Source organism: Phasianus colchicus, chromosome 20 (assembly GCF_987193195.1).
Source record: "Phasianus colchicus chromosome 20, bPhaCol1.hap1.1, whole genome shotgun sequence".
Taxonomy (NCBI): domain Eukaryota; kingdom Metazoa; phylum Chordata; class Aves; order Galliformes; family Phasianidae; genus Phasianus; species Phasianus colchicus.
In genome coordinates, this window is record NC_143455.1 from 5,595,400 (window position 1) to 5,621,128 (window position 25,729).

At 61.4% G+C, this 25,729-nt stretch overlaps 3 protein-coding genes across 25 annotated transcripts in view; 2 read left to right on the forward strand and 1 right to left on the reverse strand.

Moving 5' to 3' along the window:
• The first annotated feature begins 3 nt into the window (after positions 1-3).
• C1QTNF1 (C1q and TNF related 1) lies at positions 4-5,300 on the forward strand. 2 transcript variants are annotated; one of them, XM_090122001.1, is made up of 4 exons: positions 4-664; positions 3,502-3,655; positions 3,740-3,912; positions 4,025-5,300. In XM_090122001.1, exons 1-4 carry the CDS (start codon positions 421-423, stop codon positions 4,573-4,575), a joined length of 1,122 nt encoding a protein of 373 aa, XP_089978127.1. In that variant the 5' UTR covers positions 4-420; the 3' UTR covers positions 4,576-5,300. The 2 variants fall into 2 exon arrangements, with proteins under 2 accessions (XP_089978127.1, XP_031454812.2); XM_031598952.2 differs by having other exon boundaries at positions 10-664; positions 3,773-3,912.
• A 226-nt stretch (positions 5,301-5,526) lies between these two features.
• Positions 5,527-10,152, forward strand: ENGASE (endo-beta-N-acetylglucosaminidase). Its single transcript, XM_031598953.2, has 14 exons — positions 5,527-5,691; positions 5,849-5,925; positions 6,002-6,203; positions 6,535-6,683; positions 6,761-6,918; positions 7,037-7,185; positions 7,338-7,503; positions 7,829-7,932; positions 8,013-8,121; positions 8,221-8,393; positions 8,601-8,764; positions 8,852-8,954; positions 9,034-9,148; positions 9,240-10,152. Exons 1-14 carry the CDS (start codon positions 5,588-5,590, stop codon positions 9,633-9,635), a joined length of 2,169 nt encoding a protein of 722 aa, XP_031454813.2. The 5' UTR covers positions 5,527-5,587; the 3' UTR covers positions 9,636-10,152.
• A 981-nt stretch (positions 10,153-11,133) lies between these two features.
• Positions 11,134-25,729, reverse strand: part of RBFOX3 (RNA binding fox-1 homolog 3) — a 110,858-nt gene continuing 96,262 nt past the window's right edge. For 9 of the 22 annotated variants that reach the window (XM_090121984.1, XM_090121985.1, XM_090121988.1 and 6 more), the window contains 11 exons: positions 17,231-17,482; positions 16,504-16,641; positions 16,082-16,135; positions 15,537-15,629; positions 14,744-14,804; positions 14,413-14,466; positions 14,000-14,132; positions 13,057-13,096; positions 12,445-12,506; positions 12,141-12,219; positions 11,283-11,629 (listed from right to left, as the gene is read on the reverse strand). In XM_090121984.1, coding sequence (XP_089978110.1) covers positions 11,585-11,629; positions 12,141-12,219; positions 12,445-12,506; positions 13,057-13,096; positions 14,000-14,132; positions 14,413-14,466; positions 14,744-14,804; positions 15,537-15,629; positions 16,082-16,135; positions 16,504-16,641; positions 17,231-17,482 — 1,011 coding nt within the window. In that variant the 3' untranslated portion in view covers positions 11,283-11,584. Of the gene's footprint in view, positions 11,245-11,272; positions 11,630-12,140; positions 12,220-12,444; positions 12,507-13,056; positions 13,097-13,999; positions 14,133-14,412; positions 14,467-14,743; positions 14,805-15,536; positions 15,630-16,081; positions 16,136-16,503; positions 16,642-17,230; positions 17,483-17,678; positions 18,150-25,729 lie in introns of those variants that run through there. The other 13 variants (XM_090121997.1, XM_090121998.1, XM_090121996.1 and 10 more) reach the window with 7 other exon arrangements.

Here is a 25,729-nt window from a genome sequence, read left to right on the forward strand (position 1 = left end):
CGGGTGGGGCGAGAGGGGCTGAGTGGGACACGCGGCCCAGCCCCACTGAGGCCGTGGCAGGGGGAATGGTGCTCGGAGCTGCCCGGCATCGGCCCCGTGTCCCCGGACAGCCGCCTCGCTCCCACCGCCCGCGGTCCCTTCTGGGCCGGCCGCCCCACGGACCCCAGGCCGAGCTGTGCCGTGCGGGGACAAACCCCGCTGTCCAACACAGACGTGGTGACACATCGCCCGGCACCGTGCTCGGGGCGCATCCCTGCTCAGGGCTCCACGCGGTGCTGTGCGTAGGGCAGGGCCGTGGCTCCGTGCTGTGGGGCAGCCGCGGCCCCCAGGCGCTGCCCCGCACGCCGCCTCTCGCGTCTGGAGCTGCTTTTTGGCACAGACGCCCACGTTCCCTGGTGCTGGCAGGCGCGGGGTGCACACATGGTTAACGCCGTCCGCCTGCGCTGGGCCCACATCTGGCGGTGGGAGGGCTGCGCCGTGCTCGTCCCGCTGCTTCGCTCTCCTCCTTTGCTTTCCAGAAGTGCATTTCCGCCCGGCCATAGGAGGAGAGGAGGCTGTCACAGGGGTAGGCTCTGCCCCACACCGAGGGGTCTGGCAGCGCGGCACCAAGCAGTGCCCCAGAGCAGCAAAGGCGGCGCGGGGAGAAAACGGCCCTGCCCCAGAGGTAGGTGTGGGGCAGGGCTGGGGGTCACCTGCAGACAAGGGATGAGCGCTGTTGTGTGCACGTCTGTGCGTGCTGTAGGGCTCTGCGCCATTGATGCTGGGCCTGGGGGCCCGGCCCCCACCCTCACTCTGGATATTCAGGCTTGCACCCTGTCTCACCTGCAGGAGGGCGGTGGGGACTGTGGGGCTGAAGCCTTGCGTGTTATCGGAGGGGCACAGCTCAACCTGCAGCAGCACCGGGGGGCAGGCACTGGGAGGGAATGAGCGCTGAAGCTCCAGCTCTGAGCCCTGCAACCAAAACACTCCATGAGCGCATCAAACCCAGCGCCGGGCCAACCCGGTGCAGCTCTGCAGGGACTGGTGGCTGCAGGTGGGAGCACAGCTTCTCATGGTGCTGCTGGGCGATGTGGGAGCTGGAGGGTTGTGACCTCTCTGTCAGCCTTTGGCTGCTCTGTGCCGCTCCCACCCTGCTGCCTGCTGGGTCTGGGCTGCTCCTATTCTGCAGACAGTTCCACAGATGTCCCAGCTGCTGTGGCAAAAGGCCAGGGGGCTTATCTCCAGCTGCAGCTCAGAAAGGATCGTGTCCATGGCTGCTGAGCAGGAGGGTGAGGTGGGCATGCTGGTCCTGCTGCCTCTAGACCCCCCTGTGTGCTGAGCCCCCTCGCTCCTCCCCCGGCATTTGCTCTTCTTTCATCCTCGCCTTTAATGCTGCCTGGAATGTTTTCAGGATGTTTTGACTTGCAGTCCCAAGGCTTTAGCAGCCACTGAATTTCAATCTCCAAACCGCTCCTGGAGAGCATCCAACTCTGACAGGAAAAAACAGAGTCCCTTCAGCAAGACTATGTATGCCCGTGCAGATACGCGTGCTGCCTGCCCGGCTTGCCTGCAGGGTGCAGAGGCAGACGTGCTCAGGGCCTGGGAGCTCTGCATGCTGCCCACGGGCACACCACGCTGCTGGCAGCACTGTGTGTGCATGGCACGCTCGCCTCCATTTCCAGCCCTGCAACAGCCTGGAAACGAGCTGCCTTTCTCAGTAGGAACATCCTGGCTAAGGATTTCTTCTTCCTGCTGAGCAGTCTCCTGTGAAGCTATGCTTTCCCTGGGGCTGAGCCCACTCTGGGTCCCAGGGAGCCGTCTGGCTCAACAGGAGCCCTACATACTGTGGGCCCAGAGCAGGGGAAAAGCCATGGTTTCCCAGCAGCACAGCAGGTTGTGAGCTGCGCTCACCGACATATGGCTGGCACAGCTGGAGCCAAGCAGGGAGAAGAGAGCCAGGGCTGAGCTTCCAGGATGGTATCTGCTCACAAGCCCTGGGCTGGCCTGCTTGTGCTGCTTCTCCCTGGCACACAGACTTGAGCGTGGGCAGGTAGCAGGCCAGGGCATGGCGATTAGGCAGTGGTGCCAGGCTGCCCATGGTGCCACCAGCTCAGCTTCCAGCAGTGGGCAGCAAGCTGAGGACAGCCCTGCTCCAAGACTTCCTTGGGACAGGGCGGGTGTGGGGGGAAGTATGTGAAGGGATGGGCCCTCTGCAGAGGGCTAGCGCAGAGGGAAAGCCCTTTGGAGCTTTTCCCCATCCCTCCGCCCTTTCCCTGTTCCTTGAACATGACTCATGAGCCAGGAATCCTGGCCTCGAACGCCCTCTGCTCCCACTTCTGGAGTACGCCTGTCCTGGTCCACACAGCCCACAGACAGCCCACTCCAAGGCAGTTCCACCCTGACCATCGCTAACTGAGGACACAGGCACTGAAAGCAGCATTCACCAAACTGTTGGATTCTGCCTCAAAGTCCAGCAGGGCCCCCATTGCCTCTTCCCATCAGGACCCCACTACCCAGCTCACGCCCAGGACGTGGACTGTGGCACAAGAGGCCCTTTGCAGACCTGGGCATACAGAGTTGTGCCCTGGCAGGAGCCCACCTCACCAGTGCTTCCATGGGTGTCCAGAAGCAGGGAGGTGCCACATGCTCTCCTGGCGCCTTTGGGGCCATAGGGCGCAGTGCAGGGTGCTTGTACCATGCCTCAGAACTGATATGGCAGTGATAAGGCGAGGAAGGGCTGGGCTGAATTGCCACCTGCTATCGCTAATGTTAGCTTTGGCCCCATCAGGATGTGGGCTCCCAGCTGCCAGTGGCTGGGTTCTGGCCAGGGCCACCAGCAGCACTTGAGGCTCAGGAGAAGCAGTTTGGGTTTCCTTGCAAATCCACAAAGAACCAAGGCATAGGGACTGGGAGCTGGCATCTCCTGTGGCATGGCAGCTGCTGTCACAGGATGCACTCAGTGGGGGATGCAGACGCCCATGGGCAAGTCTGGGATCCCCCAGGAATAGGTACTTTCTGGAGATTATTGAGGTATGGGGGCTTAGGTACATAAAAGCAGCCATTTAGTTACAGATAGTCTCTGCAGCTGCAAGAGATGCACTTGCCCTTGCTGTGGGCTCTGCTGGAGGAGGGGTGCTGCAAGAAGAGCCATTTTCAGGGCTGGAAGTATGGCTGTGCTGGTACATGGTGCACCAGGCCTTGTGCTGGGCACAATGCAGGGCACAGACAGGCTGACATGGCAGTGCAGGACAAACAACTCTTGGGGACAGAACACAGCAGTGGGGGTGGACCCACGAGCCCTGTCCCTTGGCCAGGAGATGGGGATTTCAGAACCCTGCCTGGACCCCACAGCTGCTGGTCCTGGCAGGGAACCCCATAGCCGGGCTGTGCCCTGCTGCTCTCCATGCTGTCCCTTCCCACCAGCCCAACCCTGCTGTAGCGCCCTGATCCCCACCTGTCCTCTGCCCACTCTGGACACTGCTGGGCTTTGCCATCCCCCTCAGTCACTCTGGTGTCTCACAGGGTGCTGCTGCAGCATGGAGGGGCTTTGGACGCTCAGAGTCCTGCTGCTCTCCTGCCTGCTGCTGCCCAACTCTGTGAGCAGCCAGACCAGCCCCAACCCTGACCAGCATCCAGCGGACCCCGAGGAGGTCCCGTCCAAGCACCAGGCAGTCAGGTGAGAGGGCCCTGGGGACAGAGGTGCTCCCACTGGGGATGGGGCAGCCCCTGGTGCCAGGAGGGGCCCGGCCCCCACGCGCAGCTCCTGTTGCGCTTTGCTTTCTGCCCTCCCCAGGGCCACGCAGGAGCAGAAGGACAGCGGTGCCCAGGAGCTGCTGCCCCCACGGCCCCACTGCGTCCGCTGCTGTGAGCCGCCCGAGCACCGCTTCTCCTACCCCCAGTACCAGCCCCAGATCAACATGACCATCTTGAAAGGTGAGGGTGCAGGGCACTGCCCACAGCCACACCTGCAGCCCGGTACCCGTCCTACTCCCAATGCTGGGTGGGAGATGGAACTGGTGCCAAACCATCCCCTCTGCTCTGCCAGGTGAGAAGGGGGAACGCGGTGAGCGGGGCATGCAGGGGAAGTTTGGCAAGACAGGGGTGGCCGGCAGCAGGGGCCACACGGGGCCCAAGGGACAGAAGGGCAGCGCGGGTGCCCCGGGGGAGCGCTGCAAGAACCACTACGCTGCCTTCTCGGTGGGCCGCAAGAAACCCCTGCACAGCAACGACTACTACCAAACCCTCATCTTCGACACGGAGTTTGTCAACCTCTACGACCACTTCAACATGTTCACGGGGAAGTTCTACTGCTACGTCCCCGGGATTTACTACTTCAGCCTGAACGTGCACACCTGGAACCAGAAGGAGACCTACCTGCACATCATGCGCAATGGGGCCGAGGTGGTGATCCTCTACGCGCAGGTGAGCGACCGCAGCATCATGCAGAGCCAGAGCGTCATGCTGGAGCTGCGCGAGCAGGATGAGGTCTGGGTGAGGCTCTACAAGGGCGAGCGTGAGAACGCTGTCTTCAGTGATGAATATGACACTTACATCACTTTCAGTGGGCACCTCATCAAGTACAGCGGGGACCCCTGAGTGCCTACACCCCGATCCTGCTCCCTGGGGTGGGGGCCTGCAGAGCTCCTGCTGCTCCCCTTCTTGGGCACACCACTCTCCTTCCAGCTCTCCTGCTACATACCACTACCCCCAGCTGTGTGATAACCCCCCCTCCCCCGGAGGACACTTGAAGGAGATGGAGACATTTGTAACCTCTGCTGTATCCCTGACCCAAGGGCTGGCTGCTCAATGGAGCAGGCAGGGACCTCGTCCCCACCTGTGCCCAGCTCAGGGCTGGGTGTGCTGGGTGTCTATGGCATTGGCTATGAGCTGGCACCTGCTGGAACGATGTGAGCACCTCCGCTGTCCAATCCTCACCAACGCACTTGGTCAGCAGGGGGGAGCAGTAATAAAGCCACTGAACACCACTTCTGCAGAGCGGTGTCCCCTGGGCTGCTGCTTCCCCAGGGCAGAGCCACCAGCAGATGGGTGCAGCAGCCCTCCCATGCCGGTTCCCTCACTGTGCCCCACGCCACAGCCACATCTTGATGCCAGCACCCATTGGCAGGAGCTGGCTCCCAGCTGCCCGACATGCAGGGCCTTCAGCCTCAGCCCCGTTTTTGGGGCTCAATTTGGGATCTGTTGGGCAGGCTTCTTGTTTTTGTAGACGCACTGGCAGAGCAGGGCATGGGGCAGCATGCTGCCTCCTGCTCCGTACACTTGTGATCGCATTAAACGCCTCATGGATTCGGTTCCTACTCACACTTCCATCTCATCTCGTCGCTTTGTGTTCAGGGGCACCTCGAGAGCCGGGCACGGCCGGAGCACAGCCGGGCAGAGAGCAGCGCTCAGGGCTGAGCTCTCTCGGGGCACGGCGGAGGCGCAGGCGGGGCCAGCAGAACCCGAGCAGCTCCCAGCCCAGCTCGGCGCTGCCCCCGCCCTCAGGACGGGGCGGGCCGGGTCCGGGCGGAGCTCGTTGGGCCGCGCCCCCCGCAGGCAGGCCGGACCCGGCGCACGTTGCCGGCAGTGCAGGCGGAGCGGCGGCAGCGCGATGGCGGAGGCGGCGGCGCAGGACGGGGCTGCGCGGCGCGGGAAGAGAACGACGGAGGAAGAGGAGGAGGAGGAGGAGCGGGGCGGGCGGCGGCGGCGGCGGAGGTTGGGCCGGGGATGGGAGCCGGGACCGGGACCGGGGCGCGGAGCGCTCGGAGAGAGGCCCGGTGCGGCGGGCGCTGGCCGCGGTGCTGCCCGGGAGGACACGGAGCGGGGCGCGGGGTGCCGGGCGGCATCGGGCCTCACTCCTCTCCCCGGGCAGCTTTCAGCCGGCGGCGGAGCCTCTGGGAACCACCGTGCTGCACGCAGCCGTCAGCACTCGCCCGCAGCCCCTGCCAGGTGAGAGGCTGGGAACCTGAGCCCCCCCACGCACCCCGACCCCATTGACCCCGGTTCCGGCTCATTGCCCCTCCAGCTCGGTACTTCGACACCAGTACCACGGAGCCTATCAGCTTCTTCTTGTCCGGCCTTGAGGAACTGCTGGCCTGGCAGCCCAACAGCGATGATGACTTCAACATCTGTGCGGTGCCGCTGGCCCAGCGCCAACCCCCACTGCACAGCCGGAGACCCCGCACGCTGCTGTGCCACGACATGCGTGGTGGATACCTGGAGGACAGGTGTGTGATACCTGGAGGACAGGTGTGTGATACCTGGAGGACAGCTGTGTGGTACCTGGGGAATGGGTGCATGCACCTCCCGGCACGCACCCAGCCCGCTGCTGCCCTTTCTCCAGCCTTCAGTTCAGTGTCTGGTCTGTTTCCTGCTGTTGGCCTCTCCAGGTGGGGCCAGAAGGGTGTATCTCTGGCTCTGGAGCTCTGTGGATGGGGCCAGCCCTGCTGGAGTGACACAGTGCCACCGCTCTGCCCAACTCATGGGCTGACTCAGGTCCTGCCTGGCCCCATGGCGTCTCTCCAGCATTGCCCAATGCTTCCCTCTGCTCTGCCACAGGTTCATCCAGGGCTCAGCCACACGCAACCCATACGTCTTCTACCACTGGCGCTACATCGACATCTTCGTCTACTTCAGCCACCACACTGTCACCATCCCACCTGTGTGCTGGACCAACGCGGCGCACAGGAACGGCGTCCCGGTGCTGGGTGAGGGCAGAACCGGGGCGGTGTGGTGCTGGGAGCCTGCTGGAACACACAGCAACGCTGCTCCCACCCCTCCCCAGGCACTTTCATCACGGAGTGGACGGACGGCGAGAAGCTGTGCGAGGCATTCCTGGCGGGTGGGGAGGAGGCGTACCGTGCTGTGAGCCACCAGCTGGCCCGCATCGCCCAGCACTACCGCTTTGATGGCTGGCTGATCAACATAGAGAATACACTGAGCGTGAGCAGCCCACACCCTGCCTGCATCCTGCCCCACGGGGCTCAACCCCAGGCCCCAGGCTGGGTCCTCGTGGATGGGACCATCCTGTGTCCAGCTGCTCTCTGCTCTCTCTTGGCAGGCGGCGGCGGTGGGGAACTTGTCTCCCTTCCTGCGGCATCTGACTGCTCAGGTGCACGGCGCGGTGCCGGGGGGGCTGGTGATTTGGTATGACAGCATCCTGGAGAGTGGCACGTTGAAATGGCAGAATGAGCTGAATGAGCAGAATAGGTGAGCGGTGGGGCATGTGCCTGCCTGAGCAAAAACAGCCGTGGTGAGGCACAAGTCCACCCCACACCTTGGCGTTTGGGGGCTATGGAGCTCAAGGCATGGCTGGCACTGCCCCTTGGGGTGCTCACTCCTGCACTGACCCTCATCCCCAGGGTGTTCTTTGATGCCTGTGATGGGCTGTTTGTCAACTACAACTGGAAGGAGGAACACCTGGAACGCACACGTGAGCTGGCTGGGCAGCGCCACGCTGATGTCTACATTGGTGTCGATGTCTTTGCTCGTGGGGACGTGGTTGGTGGTGGCTTTGACACCAACAAGGTGTGTGTGGTTGGAGCAGGATTGTGGGTCTGCCCCTGGTGCGTGGCTCTCAGCTCTCTCCAGTGGATCATCCACACTGTGCTGGGGTAACTCAGGGTGCATTGGTGAGAGCTGAGGAAGCCTGGGATCTGGTGTGCACAGGGCTGGGGCTGGGAGATCCTAGTGTTGCAGGCTCTGGGAAGGGCGATGCTGCAGTACATCCCTGCACCATGGTCCTGGCACCCTGTGGGACCAGCAGGACCTCGTGGAGAGTGGACGTGGCAGGGGACAGGGTGACCATCCAGTCCTCCCTGAGCTCTGTGCTGCTTTCCACTTGTCTCTGCAGTCACTGAGCCTGATCCGCAAGCACGGCCTGTCTGCAGCCATCTTTGCTCCTGGCTGGGTCTATGAACACCTGGGAGAGGAGAACTTCCTGCAGAACGAGAACAAGTGAGTGCAGGATGCCTCCATGCTTTGGTTAATGTGGCTGCACCAAAGGTCTCTGCTCTGATGCCCACCCTTTCCCCCAGGTTCTGGGGCTTGCTGGAAGACTACCTGCCCACACACAGCATCTGCACGCTGCCCCTCGCCACCTCCTTCAGCGTGGGAATGGGCACTGGCATGTTCCTCTCTGGGAAGGTGGGTGCAGGGAGCAGCCTGGCTGCAGCCCCCAGGGCTGGGTGGGGACATTGGGTCCTGCTCCCAGCTCCCTGCTGCCCAGCGTTTCCTGTCCTGTAGGAGGAAGAGGCTGGGCCGTGGTACAACCTGAGCGCCCAGGAGATCCAACCCCTCTATCCGGAGCGCCGGGGCCAACTGAGCACCAGCTGCTGCCTGCAGGATGCCTGGTGTGGGGGCAGCTCCCTGCGGGTGCAGGGCACCATCCCTCCTGGCGAGGAGCGTGTGGCCATCCGGTGAGTTGGGTGCCAACTTCCCACCTCCATGGCTGGCACTGTGCTGGCAGGGCATGGCTGCAGGAGGCCCTGGCAGAGCTGTGCCAGCCCTGCACTGAGTGCCACGGAGCACTGTGGCGAGTGCTGCCCAATAGGCCTAACCCAATGTACCTTTTCTTTCTCTCTTCTCTCTCTCTGTCTCTCTCTGGGTGGATTTGGGGTCATCAGCCTTTTCTCTTTCCAGATGCATGCACCTCCCAAGCTCTTCCTGAACCTGCTCTACAAGATGGAGGGGCCACATGGGGATGACTTCACGGTTGCCCTGGAGCTCACCACGTGGCACTCGAGCAGATGCCATGATAGCACTGTCACTGTGCTGCCGAGTGAGGACGGTATGGACCCTATGCCCCCTGTGCTGCCCACACTGAACACTCACTACAGGGCACAGCACTGACTCAGCCCATTTTGCCTTCCCACAGAGCCCCACGGCCGCCACCACCCCCGTCTGCTCCCGGCCCCACCACCTGCCCTCTCCAGGCTACTTGCTGCTTGCAGTCATGGTGCCCAGGGCTGGACCAGCCGGTGAGTGCCCTGCCAGCACCCTGCACCCCGGGCTTGCAGGGATCCCTGGCCCTGCTCAGCTCTGTCCCTTTGCCCCCAGGTGCTACGAGCAGGAGCTGCGGGGCTGCAGCCTGCGCGACCTCTCCCTGCTGGTGTCCAGACAGCAGGCCAGCCCACAGGAGACAAGCTTCAGCTGCCTCCTGGGGGAGCTCCGGGTGGGTGCTCTGCACATCCTCACTGCACGGTGGGCTGCAAACCCGGCCACAGCCATGCCTGGTGCTGATGGTGCCACATTCTCCTCCGCAGGTGCTGGATGCAGGCAGCATGGCAGCCTCCCCACCACAGGTGCAGAACCTGACGGCTTCGCAGCTCTGGTGGCAGGATGGCCCCAGCATTGAGCAGCTCTCCCTCAGCCTCACACTGCGCTGGGCCTTTCCTCCCAGGCGGGCTGCCTGCTTCCGTGTGCTCAGCCAGGGCACACGGTGCCACCGGGCGCAGCCGCCGCAGCCGCAGCTCGTGGGGCTGGCACATGGCTGCCAGTACCGTGCGGTGGGGCTGGCGGTGCCACGGCCTGCACCCGGGCAGTCGTGCCAGCTGGAGCTGCTGGTGGAGCCGGTGCTGCCCAGCGAGCTGCCCGTGGGCCCGGAGCAATGGGGCCGGCTGCTGCTGGTGTACTCTGAGCCGGCCGGTGGCAGCAGCTGAGCCGGGCATTAAAGGTGAACGTGGCACAGCTCCGGCTCCATGTGTCCCCTGCACCGCGTGGGGTGGGAGATATGGGGACACCGCCGCTCAGGGCTGAGTTTTGGGGTTCCACTTGCAGGAGGAGCTGCACCCTTCATGAATCTGCCTAGCTGCTGTCCCCCTCTCTTAGGGCTGGCAGCCGGCGCTTCCACCCGCAGCGGCTCCCCTGGATATCTTGTGCGGAGAAGGAGAGAAAATTTATAGCAGCAATTATTTTATCACAGTCTGGTGAGCAAGCAATTAGCAGGCAGGGACGTAGCCGAGCGTGCCGTGCAGCAGGGTCGTGCAGCCCAGCTCCCTCAGAGCGCCAGCCCCGGTCCCATAGACAATACTGGCTCCTGTTCAGGAAAATTAATATGTCAGCATTGAAGCTGCTGCTCCTCCGTGGGCAAATTGCTCTGAAATAAATTATAGGGTGGTTTGGAAAAGGAAGGGCTCGGCACAGCTGGGACCCTGCTGCAGCGTACGGACCCCCAGCCCCGCTGCGCCCACGCCCCAGTCAAAACTGGAGTCGCCCTGGTTGAAGAAAGAAATCTTTATTAATAATTTCCATAATAATAATAATAATAATCCTTGTAGTAATAATAATAATAATAATAATAATAATACTGTTTATTAGAATGGTCACACCTTTGAAGCATACAGGACGGGCCGGCGCCAGCCTGCAGCCGGGGCCGGCGCGGGGCTTTGCTGTAAGGAAGAAGCCAGTACAGCGATGGGGGTTTGTACAGGGGCGGCCGGGCGGGGCTATGTACACGGGGAATAGAAAAGGGGGAACTCGTTGCTGGAGCGTCGGGGCGTCTGCAGACTATAAAGTGAGGTTTGACGAGTGGCGGAGCCACGCGGGGCGGGGGCGGCCGAGCCGAGGTCACCCCGACGTGGGACGGGGCCGCACCGGGGGGGGGCCGCGCGCCCACCGGGGTCCCTGCGGCGGGCGGGGAGGTGGCCGTGACGTCCCATCCGTCCCCATCCCAGCTCAGCGCGGGGAGCCCCGCGGCAGGTGCGAGCCTTGGGTGCGATAGGGACGGGCGGGAGGGAAACGCAAGCGAGTTGCAAGCTCCTCTTAACAAAAATTCCCTTTAAAACGCAGAGGCGCATCCCCTGCAGCGCCCAGCACACCCGCGCGGGGCCGAGCCTCGCACCCCGAGGTGCTGCCGCTCAGCCCGGAGCCGCGACGCGCTGCGGGCCGGGAGCTGAGCTGAGCCCAGCCGGGCGGGACCGCGCTCCGGCACCGCGCCGGGCGCGAAGGAAGACGTGGAGCCCAGGCCGGGCCGTGGGGCTGCGGGTTGGCGGCTCTGGGCGCGTCCCAGCGCTCCGTGCGCTCCGCAGTCTCCTCCGGGACTCGCTCGGTACGTGTGTGTGGACAGACGGGACGTTCACTTGGTTGCTGCCTCTTTGCTTGGTTGGTTGGTTGCTTTGCTTTTCATCTTTTTTTTTTTTTTTTTTTTTTTTTTTGGTATTTTTTTGGTTTTTTTTTTTTTTTTTTTTAAACCGTGTGTGTGTGTGTGTGTTTGTGTGTGTGTTTTGTTTTGCCCTTCCTGGTCCCAGAAGGAAAACGGCTGCGTGTTCACTACAACAGAAAACAGAAAGGCAGAGCTTTCGTGGGAGCCGCCGGCCCCAACACAGCCCCCCACCCCCACCCCTGCCTCACCTATGGGGCCAAGCCCTCGCCCCGAGCAGGGCAGCACCCACAGTCCCATAGTTCCACTCCCAGCCGCCCCCCAGCAGCGCTACGCCCGGGCTGGGTGGGATGGAGGCTGCGGCGGAGTGGCTCGAGGTGAACCTATCGCGGGGCAGAGCCCGCAGGCAGGGCTCGGTTCCTCCGGGAGGCTCTGCCTCTGCTTAGTCTGCCTGGTTTGGTTTCTAGTGAGCGGTCAGTGTTAGTGCTGTGAGGGGCTGGGTCTGTCTTGCTAGTAGGGAGTGAAGCGGCTGTACCCTCCTCGGTATAGACTAGCCTGCAACATCAAAGATGAAAAAAAAAAAAGCCAATCAGTATTCAAGAGAGAGGCAAAGCCCATTTCTTCCCTTTCTTGTTTTCTATTTTTTTTTTTTAATTTATTTTTATTTTTTTTTATTCTGTCCTTGGGGTGCACAGGGTGGGCGCCCCCGGGGCACCCAGTGCTGCCATGGGGACAATATGGGCTGAGGGGGGGCAGGGGGGGTCCCGGTGGCCAGGGCTCAACCGGGGGATGTGGGAGGGTGAAAAATAAATACAAATTTAAAAAGGAAGAAAAAAGCCATTTGGCTTGAGAACCCACCCACAAGTGGGATTTTTCATCTTTGATGCTGGTTGCGAGGCTAGCTACAGATTGCTCCCTGCACGCTGCCTGGGTCCTGCTGGGGACGATGCCACGCAGGGGCTGTGCTGCTCTGCACCCCTCCCGCAGCCCCCGACCCCCCCGGGCCGGCTGCAGCTCACGAGGGGCGCGTCGGGATGCAAAGAAAGGCCACGAGAGCTGCTCTTACCATGGTGCCGATGCTGTACGTGGCGGCGGGGCCGATGGTGTGGTGGTAGGGGTCTGCGGCTGCGTACACTCGGCCGTAACTAGGAGCAAACAGCAGCTGGGTGTTACAGGTCTGGGGACGGGTCCTCTGCTGCTCCCCCTGCCCGGCTGCTGCCCCCCACCGATCGCACTACGCAGCACAGGGAGCTCTGATCTGAGAGTACCGCGCTGCGCCCGGCCCCGTCCTCAAGCTGCAGGAACTGTGCCGTGCCATATGGTGCCATATGGGGCACCCCAACCTCCCCCCGAATTACGCTGCTGCTTACCTGTCGCTGTATGCTGCTGCTGCGGCCGCAGGCTGCGCGTATCTGTAGGCGGCATAGCCCCCCTGCAGCAGGGGGACAGAGAGAGGTGGCTGTGAGAGGGAGGCCTTGCCGGGGGGGGGCAGAATCAGGGTGGCCACCACCCCCCACCCAGTGCTGCCCCAGGGGCTGCAGAGCAGCAGTGGGACCCTGCGGACAGCTGAACCGCCGGGCGCATACCAGCCTCATTACCATTCCCCAGGGGCTTTCACAAACATTAACCTTAAAAAATTAAATTTCCAGAGGAGAGAATGTCACCTCCCTGATCGCTTTAATGAGGTGTCACGTTAGATAAATCCTTCAGCCGCCCGCCTGAAATATCGCCAATGGCTTTTTAAATATGGAGGTTAAACGCTGGTGTAAGACAGCGCACCGACACGCACCGAGGACATCAATCCCATGGGGCTGGGGGCATAAACTCACACTGTGCCACCCCCACCCGCACAGCACCTCGGCCACTCGTCCCCCCACCCCCAGGTCCCCAGCACCGCACTGGGCACTGTGGTGTGCAGGAGGAACAGCGCCCGATGGGCAGCACCCCCATCCCTGCACAGCATCCCTGCAGGCAGCACTTACGTAGATTTCTGCTCCATAGAACCCGTCCTGGTAGACAACCCTGTAAACGGGGCACAGGAGTCAGAGCTGTGGGCACCAGGTGCTCGATGGAGCTGCTCCAGGCATTGCACTTGGACACAACCCAGCTGTGCCCACAGTCATGCCGAGGGGACGTGGGGAGGTTGGGGTTGCAGGGTCTGGCACACTCAGCCCCAACCAGGCGTGAGGGCAGCAAAATCCCCAGGCAGTGCTCAGCCCAAGGTGGGTGCATGAAGCAGGGCGAGCAGCAGAGCCACAGGGAAACCTGGAGACAGGCACCTGGGGACACGGAGCCCTACAGCCACACAGAGGCTGGCTGTGGCTGTCCTGGGTTCTGCTTGCAACCTGCACCTCGGCTTAAAGCTCTGATAAATGCACTGTGCTCTGTGCAGACAGCTGGTGCTGCCAGGTAGGATGGATGGTGACACTAGTGACCCAGGGAGTTGGGTACGGAGGGATGGGAAGTGGATGTCAAGGCAGCTCGAGGTGCTGGGGGTGCGGGATGTGGGCATGGCCTGGGGCTCCAGGCATGGTGGGCAGGGCCGTGGGGATAGCAGAGGACAGCCTGGGCTGAATCAGTGCAGGAGCATCTCAGCGTTGGAGGCCACGCAGGCGCCAGGGAGCTGCAGCCCTCTCCTCAACACCTCCCTGCAGGAGGTGCAGGAGCCAGCAGTGCAGACACTGACAGCAGCAGAATTGAAGCAATTCAGCACCAAATGGAAAACCAAACAGAAGGCGCCTTCTTGGGGCACCCCTGAGGGCCGAGTCAGCAGCAGGGCCGGCCAAGAGGCAGCTGCTGCAGTGTGCACAGAGTGGGACGGGAAGGGGCCGAGCCCTCCTAGCCGTGCTGGGCTGCAACACAACGTGGGACCCCCAGCCCTCGGGGTCCAAGTGGCACCGACCCCCTGCCAGCTCTGGTACTCACGCGCCATAGGTGGGGATGGGCGGCGGTGGGGGTGCAGCCCGGAACGTGTTGTAGACGGCGCGTCCTCGTCCCCGTAGGTGTGCCCCTCGGTAGGCCACAGCTGTCCCCGTGGCAGGGTATGGGAACCCCGTTACTGCAGGAGGGAGGGGACAAACATGGGATTCCTGCAGCGGTGCCCACCTGCAGTCACCGCAGTGCATCCCGTGCTGGAGCATCAATCTGTGCCCACAGCACTGCCCCAGGGATGAGGCTGCTGGGACACGGGTCTTGGAGGTACACTGGGGCAAATGGGGTGTGGGGGGAGTGTGCATGCTGGGGAGAAGGGGGGAAGGGAAGAGGGGCGTGCAGGGGGCTGCTTGGAGAAGCAGCGGGGTGGAACACAGCACAGCCCCAGTGCGGAGCTGAGGTTTTACCTGCATAGAACTCGGGGCCGTAGACAGCTCCCACCACTGGGTTCAGCTTCCAGCCTGCAAGCAGGGAAGGCTGGTGAGCTGGGGGAGACCCGCGGCACTGTGCACCCATCCTGGCACCCCACTGGGCTCCCCCCCATGGCTCCCATCCCTGGATGGCACAGAGGCACGCTGCCAGGCTCATCAGGGAGCAGCCACTGCTGCTTCTGGCCAAGGGCACAGAGCATACGTGCTGCAGCCTAGCCTTGCAGCAATGAAAATGGTGCCCAGGGCTGCTGCTCAGCATCTCAGCTGTGCCTGTGCCCACTCGGTCTCTCTTTGCACTGGTCCCTACCGTTAGTGTAGGGGTTTGCAGTCTTCTTGTTCGTCATCACCCGGGCTGTGGCGTTGTTCACCTGCAGAGAGATGGGATGGGAGCTCAGTGCTGGCTGGCACAGGGCTGGCGAGGCAGAACTCCAGGCCTGCTCTGTGTGCATTACTGCTGAGAGAAACACCAGAGGGCAGGACAGGGCGAGCAAGGAGCCATGGGATGAGGCTGACCTGCAGCTGTGACACCACTGTGCCACGCCGATGGGGCTGTGACACTGTGCTGAAGGTGCAGGCTCAGCCGCCTCCTATCCCCACCTCACAGGATGTGCCAGGAGCCCTGGCTGCTCCCACCAGCACCTGCCCAGCACATCCATGGGTAGCACTGTGCCCTGCCAGGCCCCACTCTGTGCTGCAGGGATGCTCATGCCCAGCTCACTCCACGCGCTGCCCTGCACACACTGCTCCTGGAGCTGTGCACGGTGCCACACAGCACACAGACAGTAACACTGCTGGGGCTGGAGGGCATGGCAGCTGCTTGCAGAGCGGATGCAGAGCTCCACAGAGCCTTCTCCTCCTCCTGCACGCTCCTCCATCACCAGCAGGACACTGCCAGAGCCCAGCGCACAGCCCCCAGCTCTCTCTACCCCTTGGGATGTTTTCCTTTGAGCCTCTCCCTGTTGCTGTAAGTGACGAGTTCCCTGCAGCACACACGCATGCTCCCCGTGCTGCATTCATGGACGCATGCACACACCGGGCAAGCACCCCCGGGACATGCACATGGCAGGGCAGGCAGGGCACTAGCACACTTATCTGAGCACCTCAATCTTCCGGCCCTCTACGATCGTGCCATTCAGCTTCTCTCGTGCCCGGTCGGCATCTGTGCTAGTTTCAAAAGTTACAAACCCAAAACCCTGTGAGCAGAGGAGAAAAGGAGAAAGAAAGAGACAGAGAGAGAGAGAGACAGAGAGAGAGAGGGTGCGGGGACAGAGAGAGAGAGAGGGGTGAATCAGGAGAGCTGGCAGAGGAGATAGCGGCCGCTGTATGGACCAGTACACAGGCCAGGTCCTGGTGGAGATCCCAGCATCACCCACGAGCTGGGAAAAGAGTCTGGGAGAGGGCACAGAAAGCAGGGAAGATACAGCAGAGACACCCGCACACAGAGGGACGCGAGCCGCCCCGCAGGGCATGGACTGCCCTCACCCCCCTCCAGCAGCCACACATCCCCACAGCCAGCACAGGGCAGTGGGAGGTGCCCCCGGGATGGGGCAGGAGTGGGGCGGCTGGCACACGGCCCCCAGAGGTGTGCACCCACCCAGGCTGAGCTGTGCCCGCTGCCAGGGCTCGCTGTAATGGTGGCACCCACCTTGGAGCCCCGTTCATTGAAAATGATCTCCACATCGAGGATCTTCCCAAATTGCTGCAAGTGGAGAGAGCAGAGTGTGAGCGCCTGCAGAGCTCCTGGGCTGTCAGCACAGGGCACATCCTGGTGTTCCCTCAGTGCAATCGTCCCACTGCCACACACTCCCTTCCAGGACCTAGAGAGCTCACTTCAAAGCTAATGAGCCCCCAGTGCTCCAGATCCTAATGAGGGATGGGAGGGGTGAAGGGAAGGGGACAATGGCCAAGAGCCCAGCTGCTAAGCAGGGCAGAAACTTCACTAACCAGCAGAAGGGGGGGACATGGTGGGCCCAGGGGAGGGATGGTGGCAAGGCCCTGTGGTGACACGAGGATGAGAAACCTGAACTGAATCGTGGGACACAGGGACCTACATGGGACTGCACTCACCCCAAACATTTGCCGCAGGTCGGGGTCCCGGAATCGGAAGGGGATGTTGGAGACGTGTAACCTCTTGGGCTGCTGCTTGTCTGTGTTGTCTGAGGAATGTAGCTGCTGGCTGTCTGTCTGTGCCGCCTCGTCTGTCTGCTGCAGGAGCACCGCCGCCTCATCAGCTGAGCCCAACCCAACAGCACCACAAAACCCGACAAGGATCTGGGTGTGGGGACTGTGTTCCTCTCCTCTGGCCCCAGGGACACCCCTGACCTTGCACTCTCCCTCTCTGGGCACTGCACTACCCTCTCAGGTCTCTACCAGCAGCAGGTACAGCACAGGAGCAGCAGAATCTGGGACCCAGGGAAGGGCAGCTGGATGTGGGTGGGGATGGGAGTGACTTACAGAGAGCATCAGGTGGCACACGGGCACATTTGGGAGGGGTGAAAGGGGGCTGAAGGAGGCAGACCCTGCACACAGGGCTGCGGTGGCCAGGCTGGGAAGTGCTCAGCTCAGCACTTTTCCCCCCCAGAGCTGCATTACAACCACATAATTGAAGCTATCTGATTGGAAAGCAGCCAAGCAGGTAGATTACAAGTGATTAGAAATGACGGGGGGGGGGGGGGTGGCTATGGGGCAGTGAGCTGATCGCTGCAGGCTCTTGCTCCCCTGGGCACGGTGGGGGCATCGGGCATCCCAAGGGACCGCGGCTGAGCTGCCAGCATCCCCCATACCCTTCCCTTACCGGTACTGTCTGCGTCCCTGCTATGGACTGTGTGCTGGCGTCGGAGCCCGGCTGCTCGGCGTGGCTCTGTGCTGGTGTGTAGAGGGTCATGGCGTGCTCCGGTACTGTGCTTTGCCCCGAATAGTCCTGCGTGGGGTGGGGGTGCGGCGGCGCGTACTCTGCGGGGATGCCGTTCTGGGGGGGCGGGGGATACTGGGCCGGGGGGTAGGGCTGTGCCATCGCGTCAGGCGGAGCCGTGGCGTCCTGGTTACCCTGCGAGACAGCGGCGCCGAACCGTCACCTCTGGGACAACGAACCCGAAGTGCCAGGGCTGCGGGTCCCCGTGCCTGCAGCCCCCTGCCCCGTCCCAGCCTTCGGTCCCCGCCCCGCAGCCTGCGCTATCCCTGTGCCGCGCCACTCCTGCCCCGTGGTCACAGCTGAGCCCCCGTTCGCTCCGAGCCCCACGTACCCCCTTTTGCTGGGGCTCAGGCAGCGGGAGAACGGGCTGGAGCACACGGCATGGCAGAGACCAAGGCGGTGCTGCGGTGGGGATGGGCAGGGGACCCCACGCATCACCTCGTGGTGATGGAAGCCAGGGCAGCCCTCGGGTTGGAGGGCAGCACGGGGCAAAGAACAACCAAACCACTGCAGAGAAAGCTGTGCTTATCGGGTAGTGGGGCAGCATCCTGCGTGCTTGGAGCCCAGCCGGGAGGGCACCACGGAGGAGGCAGCAGGGCCGGAGGGCAGAGATGTCAGCTGCCCCTTGGCAAACAGCAGGCAGGCATCAATTAACTGCTAAATATTTGATTAGCCCCTTTGCTGTAACGCAGCTGGCCTGGCTGCCCCGGTCAGACGAGGTGAGCTGCACCTGTGCTGAGAGCTGCTCAGGGCTGGGGCTGCCACGGGGTATGGGGGGGTCTCTCCTGCCCACAGCCCTCTGCAAACCCCCCCCCATAAATAACTCCCCCCACACACACGTGCACTCTGTGCAGGTGGCCGAGCACAGCACTGGCAGCCCCTGCGGATGCTTTACAACCACCTCTCGCCCATGAAATACATCTGTGGCTCAGACCGTGCAGACAAGCTCCTTAATTGTATGTGCAGCCGATTTATGGTGCGGAGGGACGCTGGGGAGGGGAGGGAAGGAGGGGGCCGTGCTGCTAGCCATAATCCCCCACCTGCCTTACGTCCACACCTGCAGGGAGAGCAGGGCCTGCACTGGGGGCACGGTGGGGACCACATGCAGCCAACCAGCCCCGCACATATCTGCAAGTCATTCACAGCCTCGCATCGCCTTCCCGTGCTGACTCAGCTGCTCGGGGACGCGCCAGCCAGATGCGCTGCCAGCGCAGCCGGGACGGCGGTACTGCAGGACGGCGCGGGCAGCAGGGCCAAGGCACTGCCCCCATAGCACCCACAAGTCCCATTCTTTGTCTGCTCCCCAAACACCCCAGCACTGAACCTCCCCAGCAGCGGGCAGGCCCCCAACAGCTCTATGGCTGTGCTCCCCATGTCCAACCCTCCTGTCTGCATCCCCAGCATGGAGCTGGCAACAGGAGCATCCCGCAGCACTCCTGTGTCCCCCTGCACTGCACACTCATCCTTGCTGCCACCACAACCTGGATCAGCCCTCAGCAGGGCAGGGATTGAGCTGTTGCCCATCAGTGCTCGGTTCGCTTCCTTCTCCAAGGCTTTACCAGGGAGGTTTTCACTTCAGATATGAAAATCAAGGAGGGGGGCACTTTGAATTGGTAAACCTAACCCAGCAATGGGTCCCAGCAGGACAGAGCCAGCTCCTGCCATGGTCTCTGCCCCAGGAGTGGGGGACCCTGTGGGACCAACAGCCACAAGTGGAGCCATGGGGCACGGGGTGGGGGCAGGGGATGCGGACAGGTGCCTACCCCACCTGCGTGAGTCTTGGACCCCGCTGGCTCCTCGCCAGCCCGTGTTGACAGCCACGTTCATATCTGTTATTAATTAGGGCTGTCGCAGTGCTTGTCTGCCCAAGTATTATTTCATTCAGGGACCATTAGGTTCCCCTGTTTTGCTGCTCACTGTCTCCGGGCTGCTGGTGCTGCAGAGGCACAGATCTACGGCTCCTGCATGCCTCCTGCGTGCCACCCCCAGCAGGTTGGCAGTGGTGGGGCAGAGCCCTGGGTGGGGATGGGGATGTGAGGGGTTTGGCTGAGCACTGCCTGCTGACTGCTGCTGCTCGGTTCCGTGCCCCACACTGCCCACCCCTCCCTGTGCCGCATGCAGCCCAGGAAACCCCAGCCCAGTGCAGAGCCCCACGGCACAGCCACTGCCAGCACCCAGCTGGGTTTGTGCAGAGCCCTGGGGTGAAGGTGATGGGGAACCCCTGCAGCCAGGTGCCCGCAGCTCGGCGAGCTCAGAGGTGATGCTGTGCTCCAACGGGTGTCCATGAGCCGCAGTTCCCTGCCGGGAGTGCAGGGGATGCTCCCGCATGGCACTTTGTAGGGCGGCTTTCCGCATTTTCATTAAAAGATGTTCTGGTTATTAATGGCCCGTGGCCCTCATTTAGCAAATGAGACAGGAGATTAGCGCGGTGCCCGAGACCGAGCGCAGAGCGAAACAGGCAGCGCTGGGGCATGAGCAGAGCCGGCCACCTCCCTGCACTGCCCAGCAGGACAGGGCTCCCTGAGCACAGCCCTATCCCATCCCTGTCCCCATCCCCTGTCCCGTCCCCATCTCCTGCCCCATATCCATCCCTGTCCCCATCCGTAGCCCCTGCCGCAGCAGGCCAGCTATCCCTGCGCCATAGCAGGCAGGGGGTGGATATCATCTTTAGCTGATTAAATGTCCCTCATTAACGAGTTTCTTTAATTAATGAAGTTTTTTTGTTTGCTCCACTTGCTTTCTCCCCACCGCACTCTGCCTCCTCAGCACAATCCAGGCCATTTCCTTTCAAGTCATTTAGCGCGTGGGGCCGGTTCCTGCCGACGCCGCACTTTGGTGATTGTGCCTGTCAGCTCGGGGCTGACGACGCCATTTTTAACATTTTTCTCCTTTTTAAGAAAAATAATGCACCGGGAATCCACCAACACAGAGGACGCGTCGGTGTACCTGGTTGAGCACAGTGCCAACGAGGGGTACCAGTCACCCATGGCACGTCCCTATGCTCTGCATGCAGGAGGGGTCCCGGCCAGCACGAGACTCCCTGCAGCTCCACCTGCATCGGGGCAGCTGCAACAGAGCTGCAGTTATGCAGAGGCAGCGAGCGCTGCGCCCACCTGCGCAATGCTGGGGTTGGGGAGCAGCCTGGGAAAGGGTGAGGCTGCTTGTGGCCTCTGCAGAGTGTTCTGCTCCTGCGTGCAGGGATGCAGTGAGAGCATCTGCAACCGCTGCCCCAGAGCAGGGCAGTGCAAGCAGGGCTGCAGCAGAGGGAATGTCCCAGCCACGGTGCCATGAGGGTCCCTGCACGGCCATCTGCGGAGAGCCACGCGTCCCCTCTTCGATCCAGCTGCTCTCTCATGCTAATGACTGTCAACATGAAACAGAGGCCGTGAAGGGGAAGAAAATTACTCCCTGAAAAGGAATTGACTGATCCCCGTCATTTCTCAAGGAATCACTGACCTGTGAATATTTCATTACCCAAAATGCTGCGCCATCCATACAAAGCAGTGCTCCTGGCCCTGGGGCAGCACAGCTGCAGATCCATGCTTGGGGGGGGGGTCACGAGGCCCCACGTGTGGGGACTGATGGGGAGGACGTCCCATTGCTGGGGGCAATCCCTGCCCACGCTGTGCTGGTGCACAGCTCACGGTGCTCCAGGACGAGGAGTGGGGAAGGAGAAGTGAAAGGAAGCAAGGAGCTGGAGGTGTCAGCCACGTCCGTAATGTCTTCATTAAGGATGTGGCAGGGGAGGGATGAAGAGCCCGTTAATGGCATCTGCCAGGGATGCTCAACTAGGAGCTCTGCAGAGAGGATGCAGGGCTGCAGGAAGGGACCCCTCGTGACACAAAGCTCAGCCGGAGCAGCGCAGTGCAGGAGCAGGAGGGGACAGAGTGCAGCTCCAGTGAGCGGCCCTGGGGATGCCCTCCTGCAGAATGCTGTGGGCTGGGAGATGGGTGGCACCATTGGCTGGTGGCACCCGGAGCTGCTCTGGCTGTGTGTGTATCACTGTCACCTCCAGCATGGGACTGGCGGGGCTGGGAGGGATGGGGTCCAGCATGGGCTCCTGCCTCCGTCAGCCGGAAACTTCGGAGCTGAGGCTGCATGAAATATTCATGAAGTAAATGGTGCAATTTCATCTGCATTCAGCCAACTTCATGTATATTTCAGAGTATTATGAAATGATAATGTTGTGTAACTGAGGCGAGACGGGGGTGCTTCGTGGGGGCTCCAGGACGCCGCCACCTCCCACCCCCCCGTGTGCCTGGGACATTTCCTGGACTCACACAGACCTGCGCAGGGAAGGACTGTGCTGTGTCTGTGCTGGAGATGGGCCAGGATGTGGTGTGTCTGGGGCTGTGACGAGTGGCAGGATGGTTGCTGTGGGATGTGGAGCCCTGCCCTGCACGGCGGAGCAGCGCAGACACGGGCATTTGCATGCATTCTGCCAGGATTTCCAGGAGTGCTCATTCTGTATCAGCCACCAAAGGGCCTTGGCAGCTGGTCACAGAAGAGACACAAGCATGGCTGTGTCAAGCATGGAGATGGGATAGGAAAGGAGCCACATCCCCAGCAGTGCCCACCCGAGCTACCTGCTCCTGCTGAGCCCCTGCAGGCATTCCTGCCCTGGGGCATTCCTTAGCTCTGTTTTTCTGCCTGCTCTTGCAGTGTGGGCAGCAGCCTGCGAGCCATGCAGCCCTGCTCTGCCTTACCCACAGTGCTCAGTGTCCTGCACAGGGAGCCCTGCATCCCAAAACCAGACAGTGACAGTGCCCTCGTGGGCTCTGGATGCAGCCACATCCCCTGGCAGAGCCCACCACTGCCATCCACCACCACAGGCTCTGGCACAGCTGCATACAGCACTTCCCCACATGCACGCTCGTGGGTGCTCAGCAGCCACGTACCCGCGTGTGCACAGAGCTGGGCTCACACACGAACCTCTCTAATAGGCAGTCAGGAGCATAATTTTTCCTCTAATTACATATTCAGCACTTCTGAGAAAATGAGATTTTGGTAATTCAATTGGACTGAGAAGCAGGGCTATAATAAAATGAAATTTGTAACAATCGTGCAGTTAAATTAGTTAAATGGAGAGGAAGGAGCTGTGGAAAATTGACCCCTCGATCTCCTAAAGACTAATCAGACATTTGAACCGAGTTGTGCTAACAAAGCCCCTGGGGTGTTGCAGCACAGAGAGAGGGGAGGAGACTGGAGACGTGTGAGGGAGGAGCGGGCACAGGGTGCACCCTGGTCCTGGTGCTGGGGGTCACAGGGAGGAACCAGGTGGGCATCCTGCGAGCCAAAGGGGCTCTGCAGCAGGTACAGAGCAGCCTCGGTATCGGTCTTGTTGTTCAGCTTTTTATTTTTTTTTTTCTCTTGTAAAAGAAAAGGAGAAAAAGACGAGTTTCTCATTTGCAAGTTAATTAGCCTAATTAGCTCTAATTAAGAGCTCCCCACACAATGCAGATCACAAATAAGCTGCCACCGTCGCCTGCCTCTCACTCTTCTCTCCCTATTTTTGATTTCAGACAGGAGCCTGCAGGAGGCTGCGGCCGGCGCTGTGCTGGGTGTGGGGACACCAGGAGGGAAGGGTGGCAGAGCTCAGTGCAGCCCCTACTGCCAGACACCTGCACAGAGATGCCCGCAAGCAGCACCGGGCTCTGGGAAAGAGATGGAGAGAAATCTGCTGGAGAACAGGTCTGCAAAGCCTGGAAGGTTCAGGACACACTGCTGCAGGCTCCTGCCCAGCTGTGGGCTGCGTGCAGGAGGCAGCGGGGACAATGGGGGGACGCAGCGTGCCCAGCACGGTGCGGGATGGGCAGCCAAGTGCAGCTCCTCCTGCTGCTTCCCCACTGCCATCCTGCAACGCCCCAGCACTTCCAGCTGCCCTCAGCTCCCAGCTCTGCTGCAGCACGGCTGGAGGAGGCACGGCGGCAGGAGGGGAGCAAAGGGTGAGAAGTTGGGGGGCCGCGTGGCACGTCACAGCCCCTGCCCACCTTCCCCCGCACCGCTGAGGGAACAGATGTTGCGTGGCACTGAGAAACAGCAGCAATCATGTCAGTTTATGTGTCATTTTCTACTTGGGTAATGCGAGCAGTGAAGGATTGCTGCTCGGAGATGAGATGAAAATCATGACAAAGTGCTGCAAGCCCAGCACTTTGGCGAGGGGGAGCGAGCAGCCAGCCCTGCCTCGTGCCTGCCCGGCGGAGCCTGCAGTGAGCCCACCAGCACAACATGGGCTGCTGGGACAGGGGTGGCACCCAGCTTGGCACCGCAGCCACGCTCCGGCTCCAGCACCCACCGTGAAGGATTGGAGGGAGCGATTACAGGATGGGGCACAGCAGCTCCGCAGCTCTGATGGAGGGGATGGCCGAGATGCTGAGCCATCCCACAGCCCCAAGCAGTGGCACCCACGTGTCCCCAGCGCTGAGGCCAGGGCTGCCTGCACACCACTCTCCCAACACCGTCTCTGTGGAGTCCCTCCTCCACGCGGGTCTCCTTCCAGCGCTCCTCTCACTCTGTGTAATCGTTTCCCAGTGCCAGGGATCGCATCTCAGCAGCGCTGCTTACACAGGGGCTGGAGCGAATCCTGCTGATGCTGTGCAAAGCCAATTTCTAAGCTCGGCGCGATGCAGACAGGACGAGGGGGTGGTGGGGTGGGGGCTGCGCTCTGGGGGTGCAGGAGCTGATGGAGCCAGCTGTGTGCTGGGAAAGTGTGGGAGCAGCAAAGCCAGAACTCGGCACGGAGACACCAGTCAGGGGAGCAGGGCTTGCCAGGGGATTTGGGAACTGTTGGGTAGATGCTTGCCCCATGCCAGACACCACAGCCCCCTGGCACAGCTGTCCTGCAGGGTGCAGCTGCCCAGCGTGTGGGAACGGAACCCCCAGTGCCCCCACTTGGCACCAGGGTGAGGTGTGGGCAGCATGGGGGCATCCATGGGGTGGGTGTGGGGAGCACAAGGGAGGCTGAGCCTAATTACACCTCATCCCCGCAACGACCGCCTGTAATGCTTTAAAGAATGATAGATACTAAATCTAATTTAATCTACTCATTCACCCATCACTATAGCACTAAAATAAGAATATACCTATAAAAAGAGCATCGCCAGGCAGGGTAGGCCTAAATTACAGCTATTGTGGGAAAAGCAGCTTCACAAAAGCTAAAATTAATGCTGGTGCTTTCAATATATTAAAAGAAAAGGAAAAGGCAAACATATTTGTTGCAGGTCTAAAGCCATCTTTCCTGTGCAGGGATGGGGTCCGGGCTCCCACCCCATGAAATGTGCACACAGGGGATGGAACCAGCTTTTAAACAAACCCGCTGCTGCAACAGCTACAACACTGCTAGGAATAGACTTGCTCCCTAAAAATATAATCTGCTAAACTTGGCAGCGGCCCTTTTGGAGAGGAATTTTCCAAGCAGCCTTTTGCAGAGGCTGCTTCCCCAGCGCCGCTCAGATCAGCCCATAGCGCTGGTGCTGGGCAGTGCTGGGGGGTGCAGGGACACCCCGATGTGCTGAGCCCACCCACAGCCACCCTCACGTCCAGCCCCGCCGTGCCCATGAGCACAGGATGCTGCAGCCGGGCTCCTCCGCTCTAACGCTGATGCTGAGTCTCAGCGCCCAGGGCTGTTCCGGGTCAGCAGTGTGTCTCTTCCTGGAGTGATTAGCTGCTCTTATATAATTATAGCAGAGACACTTCAAGCAGTGACTGATTCCTCTGTTAACTAAATGCAACCACCAAGGTCTCGCTGCGCATGAGGCCCTGCCCAAGCTCAGCACTGCACTACGGCTTTGGGTACGGACGGAGCATTCCCAGCCCCTCTGGCCACCAGCCCTGCTCCCAACCCCATGGCCCCTCCATGGGTCCCACGCTGCCGGGCTCTGCAGCACGCACAGAGCTGCAGCATGGTGCAGGCAGGAGCTGAGCTCCAGTGAGCTGCCACAGCCAGGCTGTCCACAATGCCTGCCTAGCCAAAGCTGTGCAGACAGCTTCATTTCTTGGTCATTCCCTCCAACGCCATCAAGATCAAAAACACTGGTGCTACAAAGCAACACCAACAGGAATGGGTAAAGCAAATGGCAGTGGGGACCAGTGAGCAAACCGCAGAGGCACTGCTGTTCTCCAGGTCCTGGAACCCCAAGCAGAACCCAGCATGCACTGCCTGGGTACAGCTGTTGGGCACCAGCACTGAGTACCACCGACACACACACCTGCACCAGCTATGTGCCACCCACCCTGCTATGTGGATGCCAGGCTCACAGCCTAACCCTGAGCTGAACTTCCCACAGACAGCCTCAATCCACAGCGCATTTGGGAAAGAAGTTTGTCGAACTCTCCCAGGTGTTTGGTGCATGGGCACATCGACATTGTCGCATCCAAAATGCA

What these genes read in the sequence shown, in the direction of transcription:
- C1QTNF1 (XM_090122001.1), top strand. Translation starts at nt 421, where the DNA reads ATGGTTAACGCCGTCCGCCTGCGCTGGGCCCACATCTGGCGGTGGGAG. An exon ending in AAAACGGCCCTGCCCCAGAG is followed by an intron (nt 665 to 3,501) that starts GTAGGTGTGGGG and finishes GGTGTCTCACAG; the next exon opens with GGTGCTGCTGCAGCATGGAG. An exon ending in CAACATGACCATCTTGAAAG is followed by an intron (nt 3,913 to 4,024) that starts GTGAGGGTGCAG and finishes CTGCTCTGCCAG; the next exon opens with GTGAGAAGGGGGAACGCGGT.
- ENGASE (XM_031598953.2), top strand. Translation starts at nt 5,588, where the DNA reads ATGGCGGAGGCGGCGGCGCAGGACGGGGCTGCGCGGCGCGGGAAGAGA. An exon ending in GGTGGATACCTGGAGGACAG is followed by an intron (nt 6,204 to 6,534) that starts GTGTGTGATACC and finishes GCTCTGCCACAG; the next exon opens with GTTCATCCAGGGCTCAGCCA. An exon ending in GAGCTGAATGAGCAGAATAG is followed by an intron (nt 7,186 to 7,337) that starts GTGAGCGGTGGG and finishes CCTCATCCCCAG; the next exon opens with GGTGTTCTTTGATGCCTGTG.